General features: G+C 40.9%; 1 protein-coding gene across 1 annotated transcript in view; it reads right to left on the reverse strand.

Moving 5' to 3' along the window:
* KIF6 (kinesin family member 6) overlaps positions 1–9,453 on the reverse strand; it is a 356,939-nt gene extending 347,486 nt beyond the window's left edge. Inside the window, exons 1-2 of the mRNA XM_047796598.1 lie at positions 9,305–9,453; positions 5,171–5,280 (exon numbers count right to left, since the gene is read on the reverse strand). Of these exons, the coding sequence (XP_047652554.1) occupies positions 5,171–5,280; positions 9,305–9,370 (176 nt within the window). The 5' untranslated portion in view covers positions 9,371–9,453. The remainder of the gene's footprint in view (positions 1–5,170; positions 5,281–9,304) is intronic.
* Positions 9,454–14,435: the final 4,982 nt, after the last annotated feature.

The raw sequence follows: 14,435 nt of genomic DNA on the forward strand, positions 1-14,435 counted from the left end.
TTATAAAGTTTTGCTCTGAAGTTGGTTTTCCATTAATTAGATATTGCATCCTAGCATCAGCTACTTAATTTTAGGACAGTCTATTCCATTCTGTTGATCATGAGTCAAAAGTCAAACAGAAAATTGAGGTAGGCCTGTCTTGCAAAGGAAATCCTGATCAGACTGGCAGGGCTGGGGGCCTGGGGAGCTGGAATGTCCATTCAGCCTCCTTGCAATGGCACAGGTGGAATGCCTGGGAGAGACTCACAGCCTGTCCTTGCACAGGGTATTAACTTGCTACCAGCGAGAATGGTCCCCATTAAAGCATCATGAAGAAAGAGACCAGAAGCAAGATTAACAGGGAGGAGGAGAAGGTGAGAGAGAGAGAACACAGGCATATAGGACAAAACATTAACAGTCGGTGAGTCTCCCACAAAGGGTAGAGGACAACATCTGATTGCACAATTCCTCTACCTCTTCTACACATTTAAAAATTTTCAAAATAAAAATTGGGAGGGGTGGACTTTAAAGCAAAACCTTTGAAACACACATGTCCGGAGCAGCTTTCAAAGTGGCTCGGGAAACTTTGGTGTATGTGTCTGCCCCCACCAATCCACTGGGCACATCTTCAATAAAGTAGAGACTATGTGAAATGCAGGGTATTTTTTTTTACTACTGAGGAGGTCAGAAGGATGTCTGTAGCTGGGCTGGAAACATAAAATGGAATGAAATTCATGGTCTTTGATCAACATTCATCTCAAAAGATTCCTATGGGATATCAGCCACCCTTTTGAAGAAGCAAATAGTGAAACTACACAAAGAGAGATCGTAAGGCACTCGGGGTACTCATTAAGAAGGCAAGACTGTATTTTAGCAATATTTACTGAGTATGCCCAGAACATGAGTCAGAATTCTACAGGTGCATGAGGGCTTCAGATACGAAGATTGAAATGACGAGGCCACTCAAGTGCTCTTCACTGTGATGTCTGCGCATAGACCCAGCTGTGCCTCTGGATGATGATGTCAAGGCTATTTTGCTTCTTTTACCCAGTTGATGATCACTGAGCAAATGAATCAGTCATTCCTAACCCACTTCTTGAAGAAAGAGGCATGACATCTACCACCATGTCAACCAAAGATGGAAGGACTTTCAATAAATCACAAAATGTGCATGAAACATCAAATATTATTACCCCAAACATTTTATTTTATATAATGTAGTTGCAGAGGAATCTGAAAAGTCATTACGATCAGCAATCTTCCGAAAACCACTGAAGAGCAAAATAGAATGATGATAGAGTTTAAGTTCAATCCAATCCTTTACAGAGGAAGATACTGAGACCCAGAGAGATACAGCAATTTACTCATGGCCCTGGAGCAAATTTATAATGTGCCTTGAAACATAACTTAGGTTTCCTGATTCCTAGCAGGTTCTTTCATTGATTAGGAGGTTGTGGAGACTTTTTCTAAACTTCATTTCAAATTCGGTACATGCTGATCTCTTCCCATTCTGAACCTGTTCCTCCTGGTCTTGCTCATCCCAGTAAATGACAACTCCATTCTTTTACAAGTTCAACTCCAAACCCTAGAGTATATCCTTGACTTCTCTCTTTCCATTACTATCTACATCCAACCCATCAGCAAACTGGGTCAGCTCTGACCTTCAAAATACATCCAGGGAGTTCCCTTCATGGCTCAGTGGTTAACAAACCCAGCTAGGATCTATGAGGATGTGGGTTCGATCCCTAGCCTCACTTAGTGCGTTTAGGATCCAGCACTGCTGTGGCTGTGGTGTAGGCCGGCAGCTATAGCTCTGATTAGACCCCTAGCCTGGGAACCTCCATATGCCACAGGTGTGGTGGCCCTAAAATAGCGGGAAAAAAAAAACCCACATTAAGAACCCAACTATTTCTCAACACTTCCACTTGCAGCTACTCAAGCTGCCCTAATTTCCTGCCTGGTCTCCCCTGCCCCTTACAGTTTATTCTGCACATGTTAGCAAGAACAACTCTGCTAAAACATAAGGAGATTACTCCATTCCCCTGCTCACGACCCTCCACTGCCTTCCCTTGGCACTTTGGGAAAAGCTCCATATGATCTGACCACCCTGCTGCCCCCTCCAGCCATACAGACACCTCACTCTTCTTCAAACTTGTGGGTACTCTCCCATCCCAGAAACTTCGCTCTTACTACATCCTCGGCCTGGAATTCCCATCCCTCAGATATCTGAAAGTCTGGCTTCTTTACCCCTCAAGTTTTTGCTAAGATGTCCACCTTTCTGAAGACCCTGTGAAATGCTGCAGCCACCCCTCCCCTTGCTTCCCCTATTCCCATCACGCCTTCTTCGCTTGCCTTGCCTTGTTCTTCTCCACAGAATTCCACACTTTCTGACACAGACACATTGCCCACCCACCTCCCCCCGCTAAAACATAAGCAGCACCCTGGTGCAGAAGCTCGGCGGTGTATTCCCCGCTATAGCCCTAGCCACTGAAACACTCACAGTGGATGGTTAATGAAGATTTACGGATCGCAGGAATGTTCTTAGGAGAAAACTGTCTTTAAAACGCTTAAACGTTTCTCTCTGAACATATGGAAGAGTGAAATATTTGGTAATTTCTTCATTTAAAATACTAAAACAATATTTTTAATTCAGAGATGTGGAAAGAACAATTAAGAGACTTAAAAATAACCAAACAGCACTTGTTCAATAAGCATATGTTTAAATACACCCTACTTACACCCACATGATATACAGAATACTCTGCAAAGGGCCAACAGAGACATGGCCAATGAATAAGCATTAGCAATCAAGCAGAATCATGTTGAGGAGTTTCCACCTTGACTCAGCAGACGAATCTGACCAGCATCCATGAGGATGTAGGTTTGATCCTTGGCCTCACTCAGTGGGTTAAAGATCCGGCGTTGCCATGAGCTGTGGTGTACACTGCAGACACGGCTCAGATCCTGTGTTTCTATGGCTGTGGTGTAGGCCAGCAGCTACAGCTCTGATTTGACCCCTAGCCTCGGAATCTCCATATGCCACAGGTGCAGCCCTAAAAGGCAAAAAACAAAAAAAAACCAACTAAATATAATAATAATAATTTAAAAAAAAAACAAAATCATGTTGAATAAACTGTTTTAGCAAAGTGTAGCTTTGTGGAGACTGGTCTAGAATAGCCAGTTATTAAGTCATAGCTCCTAAGGAATGTCGCATGCTTCCACCAGTGACAGAAGGCCCTGTTCAAAAAAGCAAGTCATGTATTTGCTGCTTAAAGGACAGAATGAAAGGCAATGAGGAGCCAAAAAGACAAGGTGAGGACCACCTCACTCTGCAACCATGTGCTACCTTCCTGCTCATGCTCATTGTAAAAGGAGACCCAAGAAGAAGATGGGGTGGAGGTGGGGGGAAAGAGATACAAGACTAAGGGCAGAGTTGTCAAGACCAAAGAATCTTTATGAGACAAAATAATAAGAATAATAATGAGGAGTAGGTGGAGCGGGAGGAGAAATAAAAAGTAGAGAAAGAGCGAGAGAGAGAAACACACAAAAAATACCTGAGATGGTTTTATCCAAAGCGCAAGGACAGAAATAGTCTCAAAACCAGGCCTATGTAGGAGTTCCCATTGTGGCTCAGCAGGTTAAGAACCCAGCATTGTCTCTGTGAGGGTGCAGGTTCGATCCCTGGCCTCTCTCAGTGGGTTAAGGATCCAGCATTGCTGCAAGCTATAGCATAGATCAGAGCTGCAGCTCCGATTTGACCCTTAGCCTGGGAGCTTTCACATGCAGCAGATGTAGCCATATAAATAAATAAATAAACAAATAAATAAATAAATCCAATGTAAAACAGCCTAGAGAGAAATGTAAGAGAGGAATTAGGGTTCTCTCAGCAGGATCCAGAAACCCAACACCTAAATTTGGTCCAGAGATTAAATATGGGTTTAACTTGAGCTCAAATTTCTCTAGAAATCAAAAGTAGGGATTAAAGGAAATGATATCATCTGAAACTGGAGAATAAAGACAGTATGAAACAGCCATATTCAAGGCCTGGCTACTACAAGAGGATTCAGACCAAAGGCACTGACGACAATCTGGGGATTGCTGTTTGGGTATTTCCACCTGAACCATGCGCACAGTTCAGCACTGTGCATGAGAATATAATGCAATCCATCAATAAGAGTATATAAGTAAAGACAAATTTTCTAGTAGCCACAGTTTTTGAAAAAGTAAAATGAAACAGGTGAAATTAATTTTAATAATATAGTTTAACCCAGTATATCCAAAATTTGATCATTGCAGCATATAATCAATATGGAAAAATTCTTGAGATATTTTATATATATATATATATATATATATATATATATATATACACACACATACATATATTTCTTCATATGAAGCCTTCAAAAATCCTTGATGTGTCTTATACATCTCAGTTCAGACCAGCTGCATTTCAAGTGCTTCAGAGCTACATGTAGCTAGTGGCTGGTACGTTGCACAGTACAGGTATAGAGGGTACATATGTACATGTTATGAAGAAAGCTCACCTATACAGCACACAGATTGTTCCTTAAGTTGTCTTCAATAAAGGCTAGTCATGCATCATGCATTGAACTGCCTGTAAGTACTAGACTACAGTGAGCCAAGTAGGAAAAAGGTAACACTTGATACACAGATGCAGGAAAGAAAGGCTGGGGAGTTCCCATCATGGTGCAGCGGAAATGAATCCAACTAGGAACGATGAAGTTGTGGGTTCAATCCCTGGCCTCGTTTAGAGGATCAAGGATCCGGCATTGCCATGAGCTGTGGTGTAGGCTGCAGACACAGCTCAGATCTGGCATTGCTGCGGCTGTGGCATAGGCCGGCAGCTGTAGCTCCAATTAGACCCCTAGCCCGGGAATCTCCATATGCTGGGGGCCAGGGGGTGGCCCTAAAAAGACAAAAAGACAAAAAAAAAAAAAAGAAAGGCTGGGATCTTGGGATATCCTGCTGGATACAGAAATAGACCCTCTTTTTCACTCTGGGCCCAGCAGAGAAAAGACATCTTGAATTCTACCTATAGATAAGATAGAGAACTGTACTACATTCTCCCCCCCAAGAAATGGGGCCAATGATTTCACAGTGGATATTAATGTAGTATAAAAGTTAGTTTGATAGAAAAACAGAAATGAATAAAGAGGAAAAAACTTACTTGAATCTGTAGCTTTCTCGCTTATTATTCACAAATCCATCTGCCAAATCACGAGGTAAGATAATTTCCAAGCTAGAGGCCAACTTTTCATCTTCATCTATGGAATAAATCTGCAAATATGAAGACAACAAACGAAGATAAAATGGTAAAACTATGGATCAAACTATGACCATGTTATTATGATATGCATTGTAATGGTATTAAAAATCTACTTTTAAGATAAAAAGGCATAACAGTATAATTTGGATAATTTTCCTCTTTAAACTCTGCACACTCAAACAGATATATGGAACTGAACAAAAGGTAAAACCTAAATCAATGTCTGATCAAACTTCAGATCCTCTTTGAATGATCTAATATTCAAATTTGAGCATTTATCTCTGCTGTGGAGAAACTAAGAGCCCTGAAAACAATGTACTGTCTTAGTATTGCTTTAGAATTGTGCATCAGAAATGAACATTTTACAACAGCCAATAAGAACTTCTGAGCATGTACAAAATGCTAGACACAGAGATGAAAGGACTGGGTCTGAGGCTTCTCAGAGAGCTCACAAGAATGCCCTAATTCAAGTTATGTTCAAAGAAGCCCAAGTTTCCGTGAGACATATTCCAGCACTTGATAAAAGACATGTGGTTTCAAAAGACACATGTAATTCGTGCTTTTGATGTCATTGTCAAGGATCTCCTCCCAGCCCAGCCACTAATTAGAAAATGACCTGGGAGGAATCACTTAACCTCCTTAAGCTGATATGGAAATGAAGTGTCTTGACCAACCCCCTTGACAACTGTAATAATCTGATTCTTGTCTTGGTTATCTACTCATTTATTGGCCAGGAAAAGCAAGAGTCAAGCCTATAAAAGAGGTCATGTGGAATAAAGAAACGTCTAAGATTTGATGTCCAAAGACCTGGGTCCAGCACTGATCTCAATTTACCAGCTGTGTTGACCAGCTACCACTTTCAGAATCTCGGCACCTTACACATAAAATGAAGAAAACAGAATTGCCTCCATTACATGATTGCTGTGGGGAATCAAATGATGTCATGCAAATGGAAGCATTCTGTAATGCACCATAAAAAATGTTAGTCATTAGATTTAGAGGTTTTTTAAAAAGACTTCTTGTCTTTCACCAAGAAATAAAATTCTTTCTAACAGGCAATACTTCCTGTTTAAGACCCATTTAGATGCTTGATTATGGGGGAAGAGGCATATGCTTAAATAAGTAAAAGCCTACCTAAATCTCCAGAAAGTCTGAATAATTTTCCTAAGCAGATTTTTATTGAGCCTTCTCATTTAAAATGTGAAGAATTCATGTAGAAAAGTCATGCTGTAGAATAAAATTATTTGTAGAAAGTAATGGCATCAGGTCCCAGGCTTTCTGGCTAGGTTTTCTCAAGAGACATTTAAAAATTATATCCTATAGGGTACTACATTATTTTTTTAAAAAGGTTAATGGCTAGACAGGTAAGTGAAAGCGGTGTGTAAGACATAAAACATATAGGAGTGAGGGGTGCCATACATTTTTTAAAAAATATGTAACACTCAGTACTCAGATGACAAAAAGGACTATAAACTAGAGTAGAATACTAACCGTCAGCCCCTCTCATTAAGTCATTCTTTGAGGAATTAAGAAAAGTCCCTAAACAGGAGGTCCCGTTGTGGCTTAGTGGCCTCCAACTAGTATCAGACTAGTAATGAACCCGACTAGTATCCATGAGGATTCAGGTTCGATCTCTGTCCTAGCTTGGTGGGTTAAGGATCTGGCATTGCTTCAAGCTCTGCTGTGGCTGTGGTGTAGTCCTGCAGCTGCAGCTCCGATTCAACCCCTAGCCTGGGAACTTCCATATGTCACAAACTTGGCCCTAAAAAGAAAAAAAAAAAAAAGTCCCTGAACAGAAAGCTTTTTAATAGACTGGCTTTCTACCATTAATCCTAAAAATTTCTGAGATAGAGTAGTTTTTTTTTTTTTTAAAGAATAGAAGATAATTAGGTTAAATGCAAGGATGAATATGAAAATACTTTTAAATATACAAAGCACTAAACACATGAGGAGCACTGCCGTTTGTTAAAATTGTCACAGAGGCTTGTCTCATGTATCTTTTAATTTATTAATTTATAAATTATTATAACTTAATGTATAGTGCCTTAAGGAATAAGATTACGAAGTAATGGAGCCACAAAATGAAGAGGGGGAAAAAAAAAACCATCAAATCATTCTTGGTTTCATGCTACAAGGGGCATTTCTCATCAGAGAAACAACCATATAATCTTTGGGGGGCAAAAGGCTGGGGTCCTAGAAGTGGGATTTCTAAGGAAGAGCAGACATACACTAACTCAAAATTCATTCATCTGCATTCTCTCATTTTTGTATATGTGCCATAATGTTGCATCTCTGAAAGAATCTGGCATTATTAAAATACAGCAGGACACCTAAAAATATTTCCTGGAGTAGCAAACAAGGCACTCCACAGAAACTCACCAAAGACATGCAAAAAGTGACACACAAAATATCCAAAAGCTGCATTTTAAGAGGAAGTTCGATATTAAATCCAACATTATCAACCCACCACCGTCCCCAGACCACCCCCATCCCCATCCTGTCACATCACCACATTAAACACCTGGCACCTGTTTTTGACTGCTGAGACGATGCAGACAAGTTCAGTATTTTTAGCTAAGAATGGAGGGGGGTATTTTTAATATGTGATACACTTTTAAAAACCTTCTTTTAAGTGAATGTAAGATGAAGAAAAATGGGATGATAACTATGGTTCCTTTACTATACTCTTTAGTCCCTCAAAAAAAAAAAAATTTAAAAGCCAGTATTTCTTTGGAAAAGATTTTCATGCATCCTTTCCTAAATGCATTTCGCGAGTGCAAATATGGAAGATAGCGAGGCTCACAAGACACTATATTCTCCTTGTTTTAAATACATAAATTACATGAGACAAATGCTAAGGTTTGACGTGCTATGTCGTTACATATATACATACACACTGTGCAGATATAGGATAGAAGTAAAATATTATTAGTAATATTTCCATTCCAGAGACTCAGGAATATGACTCAGGCTGCCCTTGCCTATATCCTCATTTTGTGAAGTAAAAATTTCTTGAGGAGCCAAGAATTTTGGAATAAAAAATAAATAAAAATAAAAATTCCTTAATTAAAATCAGACTTCTGTCACACACTAGGTAGGTGGCTTGGCCAAGTTATTTAACCTGAGACTGTTTCTCCATTTATAAAATGAGGAAAAATGACATCAACCTTGCAGGGTTCGCATGAGAATCAGGGATAAATGTAGACAAAGTATTTAAGTGGTAAGAATGATCATACTCCTTTGGCAGAAAAGAAAACAATGTTTTGAAACACTTGAGAAGCAAAGTGTCTCTGCTCAGAATAAGGGTCATATCTTAACCTTCTTTGTACCCTTCTGAGTTTGCGCCAGAGAGGAAGCACCAAGTAAATCCTCAGATAATGTTTTGTGAATAAAGAGTATATGTGTTTTCTCTGTGTCTGGATGCATAAATATCTATCGATATCTGCAGTAAGTGTATGCCAATGTTCACGTTTCTGCTCAAAATGATGATGGAGTTAGTCAACAAATTCTAAGGGCCCAATGGGTGCAAAGCCACTGAGTATACTTTGTGAATTTATATTTGTAGCCATTATCTGCATCATCTCAGACGTGTATAGACACGCACTTCTTGCTTGCACGTTTTGCAACATAAGTTTGAGTGTGCACAGCTGCAGGACTGTTTCGCAGAAAGATGCAATAATGGTACAGAGTGGAGGCGCAGTCCATGTCAGCTTACACGCAGGCGTACACTTAGGTGCATGTGTCTGCCCCTGCGTGAACCCGCGTCCCGGGGAGTCTGTGCAGGCTCTGAGCAGGGATGTGGGTCTGCGCCCACAAGGTTGTGCTGGGGGGGCGGGGGGTGGACTGGGGGGGGGGGGTCTGTCTCTCGGCACCCCTGACAGCCGAGGCTTTGGCGTCAAGTGTGCTAGATTCCAGGCCGCTTACCGCGCAGGGCTCCGAACCCCTCCCCCCGGCCCAGGCCCCTCGCGTGCCGCCCCTCCCCCCTGCCTGGAAGGCAGTGCCGCGCCTGGGCGCCGGTGCTGCTTCGACCCGTACCCCTTGTGGCTGCTTCCGGACAGTGGGCTTCACCCTGGCGAAAATTTGGATCGTCTGCTTCACCATGTCCTCCCCGGCTCTTGCACTGACCCTTGACCTCTCTCAAGCCCTGTCTCTGAAAACTTATGACTCCGGTCACCTCAGGCGAGCCTTAGCAACAGTAACTAGGGACACTACCCAAGGAGCACCGCGCCAACCAGGACCGCCTCCTCTTCCTAATTGGTTGCTGAAGGGGTGGGAAGGCCCAAAGGGAGGGATCGAGGGGGCGGGGTGGGGCGGGGCGGGGCCGAGCGGAGAGAGCTGAGCCTGCGCATGATCAGGTCTGGACACCTGGCTTAGTGCCAGAATGTGCCTAGAGAGTGGTTAACGGGGTGATAACCGCCATGCCTTGCCGGTTCTTTAATCCATTCCTTCTCTCTGCCAACACCTCTTTTTAGCACTGAAGTTATTCTGGTTTTTATTATTCATTCATTGAAGAAATGGCACTCCATCTGTGACAGTAATATACTGGGTGGAGATTCTGAACTGATACAACTTCCTATGCCCACTTGGAGATTAGTGTCTGATGAAGGAGAGATTTGTACTAGAAAATTACAGGTTATGTCAGGGTAAGCATAGAATTCTGTGGAAGGGCATCTTATCTAGTTCTGTTCTGGAAGAGACCAAACTGGAGGAAGGGAGACTATTTCCCATGCAGTGGACGTGTCATGAAATGATGGGCTCTTTTGTGCCCCGTTGGTGGGAATGTAAATTGGTACGTTACTCTGGAAGACGGTGTGGAGGTTCCTTTAAAAGTAGAACTGCCATGTGATCCAGCAATTCCACTCCTGAGTATTGATCCAAAAGAATTGAAATCTGAGAGATATTTGTGCTCCCATATACACTGCAGTGTTACCCATACTATGGAACCAACCTCAGTGTCCACTAATGGGTAAGTGGATAAAGAAAATGTGCTATATACAATGGAATATTATTTTATATATTCTATGTTTTATTTATTTTTATAATATTCATATATATTGATATATTATTCTGCCAAAAAGGAAGGAAATCCTGCCATTTGCAACAACATGGATGAAACATGGATGGACTGGAGGGCAATATGCTTAGAGAAATATGTTAGAAAAGACAAATGCTATGTGATCTCACTTATGCTGTGGAATCTAAAAAAGTCAAATTCACAGAAACAGAGAGTAGGATGGTGATTTCCAGGGCTGCGGGTTGAGGGAAATGGGGAGATATTAGCCAAAGGGTAAAAACTTCCAGTTATAAGTTCTGGGACCTAACATACATCATGGTAACTCTAGTTAACCACACTGTGTTATGTATTTGCTCAGAGAGTGAATTGTATATGTTCTTATGAGGAAAAAAAGGTAATTCTGTGACGTGATAGAGCTGTTAACTAGCCTTAGTGTAATAACTGCTTCACAATATATGCATGTATCAAATTAGCATATTGTATACCTTAAGCTGATATGTCAATTATATCTCAGTAAAGCTGGAAAATAAATCAGTAAATAAGTAAATAATAAAAAGAAAAGATAGGCTCTTCAATAGACAGGGTTAGCACAAGAAAAGATGTCCCATCACCTGGACCATGCATGTTAAAAATGGCAGTGAGATATCACTACACACCTATCAGAATGGCTAAAATTAAAAATAGCGACAAACCAGATGCTGACAAAGGTAAAGAGAAACCGAATCACTCATTCATCACTGGTAGGAATGTCTAATGTAAAATATGTCGTGGAGAATCATACAGCCTCTCTAGAAAGCAGTTGGATAGTTTCTTAGAAAACTATGAAGATGCAACTACTATAAGATCCAGTAGTTATGCTCATAGGCATTTATCCCAGAGCAACAAAAACCTGTGCTCACACAAAAACCTGGATTTCCTATTGTGCTCAGCAGTAACAAAAGTAACAAACCCAGCTAATATCCACAAGAACATGGATTCCATCCCTGGCCTCGCTCAGTAGGTTATGGATCCAGTGTTGCTGTGAGCTCTGGTGTAGGTTGCAGACGAGGCTCAGATCCCACATTGCTATGGCTGTGGCATAGGCTTGAAGCTGTAGCTCCGATTGGACCCCTAGCCTGGGAACGTCCATGTGCTGCAGGTGTGGCCCTAAATAGCAAAAACAAAACTAAAATAAAAAATCCAAAAACCTATATATGAGGGTTCGTAGCAGCTTTATTCATAATAGCTCAAAACTGGAAACAACCCAGATGTCCTTCAACCACTGAATGGTCAAACTGTGGAATACTATTTGGCAATAAAAATGAGGAAACTACTGATACATAAAACAACTTGGGCAGATTTCCAGAGAATTAGGCTGAATGAAAGAAGACAGACTCAGAAGCGAAATACTGTATGATTCCATTTATGTAACATTCTTGAAATGACAAAATTATAGAGATGGAGAGCAGATTAGTGGTTGCCAGGGGTTAGGGAGGCAGGGAGGGGGTGAGGTGGCTATGGCTATAAAAGGATCCTGGTGATGGACTGTCCTATATCTTGACTGTGATAGTGGTCACAGAAATCTATGCATGTGATAAAACCACATAGAAGAAAACACACATACACACATATACACTACACATCTAAAACTAGTGAAGGCTTAATGAGATTGAATAAGATGGATGGACGGCATCAATGTTCGTTCCCTGGTTGTGATATTATACTATAGTTATGCAAGATATTACCAGTGGGAGAAACTGGGGGAAGAGGATGCAAGATGGCTCTAAGTTATTTCTTAGAATTGCATGTGAATCTACAATTATCTCAAAATGAAAAGGTTTTAAAAAGAAACTCTTAGAGAATGAAATTCTTAGAATGAACTCTTAGAGTTTCTCTAAAAAGAAATTCTTAGAGAATGAATATTTTTGCAAAACACATACCTGATGAAGGACTTGAGTCCAGCATACTTAAAAACTCTTAAACATTAATCATAAATAAGAAAACGAACTACCCAATTTATTTTTTTAAGAGGGGTGTCAAAGATTTCAAAGGACACTTTCCACTAGGAAGGTGAGTACATGAAAAGACATTCCACATAATTCTTCATTAAGGAAATGAGAATTAAAACCATAATCAGATACTATTACACACCTCTCAGAATGGCTAAAAATAAGAAAATAAATAGGCATTCCCAAGAGCTGGCACGGATTCGGAGCATCTGGAACTCTCAAGCATGGCAGGAGAGAATGCAAGATGGGGCCTGTCATTTTGCAAAACTGTTTTCTACTCTCTTATATGTAAAACTGTATACGTACTGATCATGTGACCCCACAGTCCTACTCCTAGGTATTTACCTAAATGAATTGAAAACGGATGTTCACATAGAAAGGTAAACAGGAATGATTATTGTGGTTTTATTCACAGTTTCCCAAAGCTGCAGACAAAGCAAATGTTCTTCAACTGGTGAAGGGATAAACAAACTGGTCCATCCACACAATAAAAAGGAGTAGACTGCTGACGCTGGTAACAGCACAGTTGAATAGCAAATGTATTATGCGGAGTAGAAGATGCCAGACTCAAAGTCACACACTTTAAAATTCCATTTTTATGACATTCGGGAAAAAAAGCGAAACTGTAGGGCTAGAACCACTGGCCAGATCAGTGGTTGCCAAGGGCTGGGGGTAGGGAAAGAGGTTGACTACAAATAAGCATGGGAGAGTTTGGGGGGGTGGAGGTGATGGAATGGTTTCATATCTTGATTTTAGTTGTAGTTACATGACTATGTACATTTGTCAAGATTCATGGAACTGTCAATACACTTCAAAGGTAAATTATATGTAAATTATACTGTTATACGAAAAGCAAAAAAAAAAAAACCAGAGAATGGGGAATGAACAGGTGTGGCAATAGCAGGGAGAGAGAAGAGGGGAGAACCAGCTATTTATGAAATAAATTTTAAGGGCTGGTGCTGGGTGGTAAGAAAGAAGTGACTCAAGAATGGGCAGTTGGGATATTTCCGTGTGTTGGCCTTTTCGAATCATGCTGCAGTGAACATGGGATGGCAGGTACCTCTTCAACAGACTGGTCTCATTTCCTTCAGGTGTATACGCAGAAGTGGGACAGCCTGTGTCTATCTACAAATGAATGGATAAAGATGTCAAGTGTATGCGTATACACTATGGAATATTATTCAGCCATAAAAAGAAGGAAATAGCAATTTGTGATGACATAGATGAAGGTAAGTGAAATAAGCCAGATAGGGTGGGAAAAATACTGTAGACTATCACTTTAATGTGGAATTTTTTAAAAAGTCAAACTTATAGAAGCCCAGAGTAGCATGGTAGTTACCAGGGACTAGGGGATTGGGGAAATGGGGAGATGCTGGGGAAAGTCTCAGGTATAAGATGAGGAAGTTCTCAGGACCTAATTACAGCATGGTGACCATAGTTAATAACACTTTATTACACACTTGGAATTTGTTAAGAGAACAGATCTTAAGTGGTCACCCCACAATTTTTTTTAAAGTAACTATGTGAGGTGATGGATGTGTTAATTAACTTGATTTGGTAAATATTCCACATGCCAAATTTCAAGCGCCCGTTGAGACTTCAATCCTTAGTTGGGTAAAGTTTAGGAGAAAGCTGTGGCTGAAAATACAGACTGGGGAGTCATCATAGGGTTTTTTGCAGAAAATAGTAATTAAGTCCTTTACAAGGATGGAGGCTGCAGTCATGATGCTGATGGTCAGAGGTGTAAGCAAGGCTGCAGAGGAGACTGGAGGAGCAGCTGGAGTGAGGGAGAAAGGGGACTGTTGTAGCTTGGAAGCCAAGGGAAGAGAACACTTAGAAAAAGGAAGTGTCCAACAGTGTTGGATATTAAAGAGAAGGCACTGAGGAGTTCCCTGGTGGCTCAGGGGGTTAAGGGTCTGGTGCTGTTACTGCTGTGGCACAGGTTCTATCCCTGGCCAGGGAACTAACACATGCCACAGGTATAGAAAAAAAAATGCACTGAAAAGGTCCATGCAGTTTAGCAACTAGGAGGTCATTGGTAACCTAGACAGTGGCTTCAGTGGAGTGATGGGATCAAGGAGTAAATGGGAGACTAGGAAGTGGAGGCAACCAGCCAAGAGGTTATTTTTTCAGGAGTTTGCTGGTGAAGGGTTTCAAAGGAGCA

Source organism: Phacochoerus africanus, chromosome 9 (assembly GCF_016906955.1).
Source record: "Phacochoerus africanus isolate WHEZ1 chromosome 9, ROS_Pafr_v1, whole genome shotgun sequence".
Lineage (NCBI taxonomy): Eukaryota > Metazoa > Chordata > Mammalia > Artiodactyla > Suidae > Phacochoerus > Phacochoerus africanus.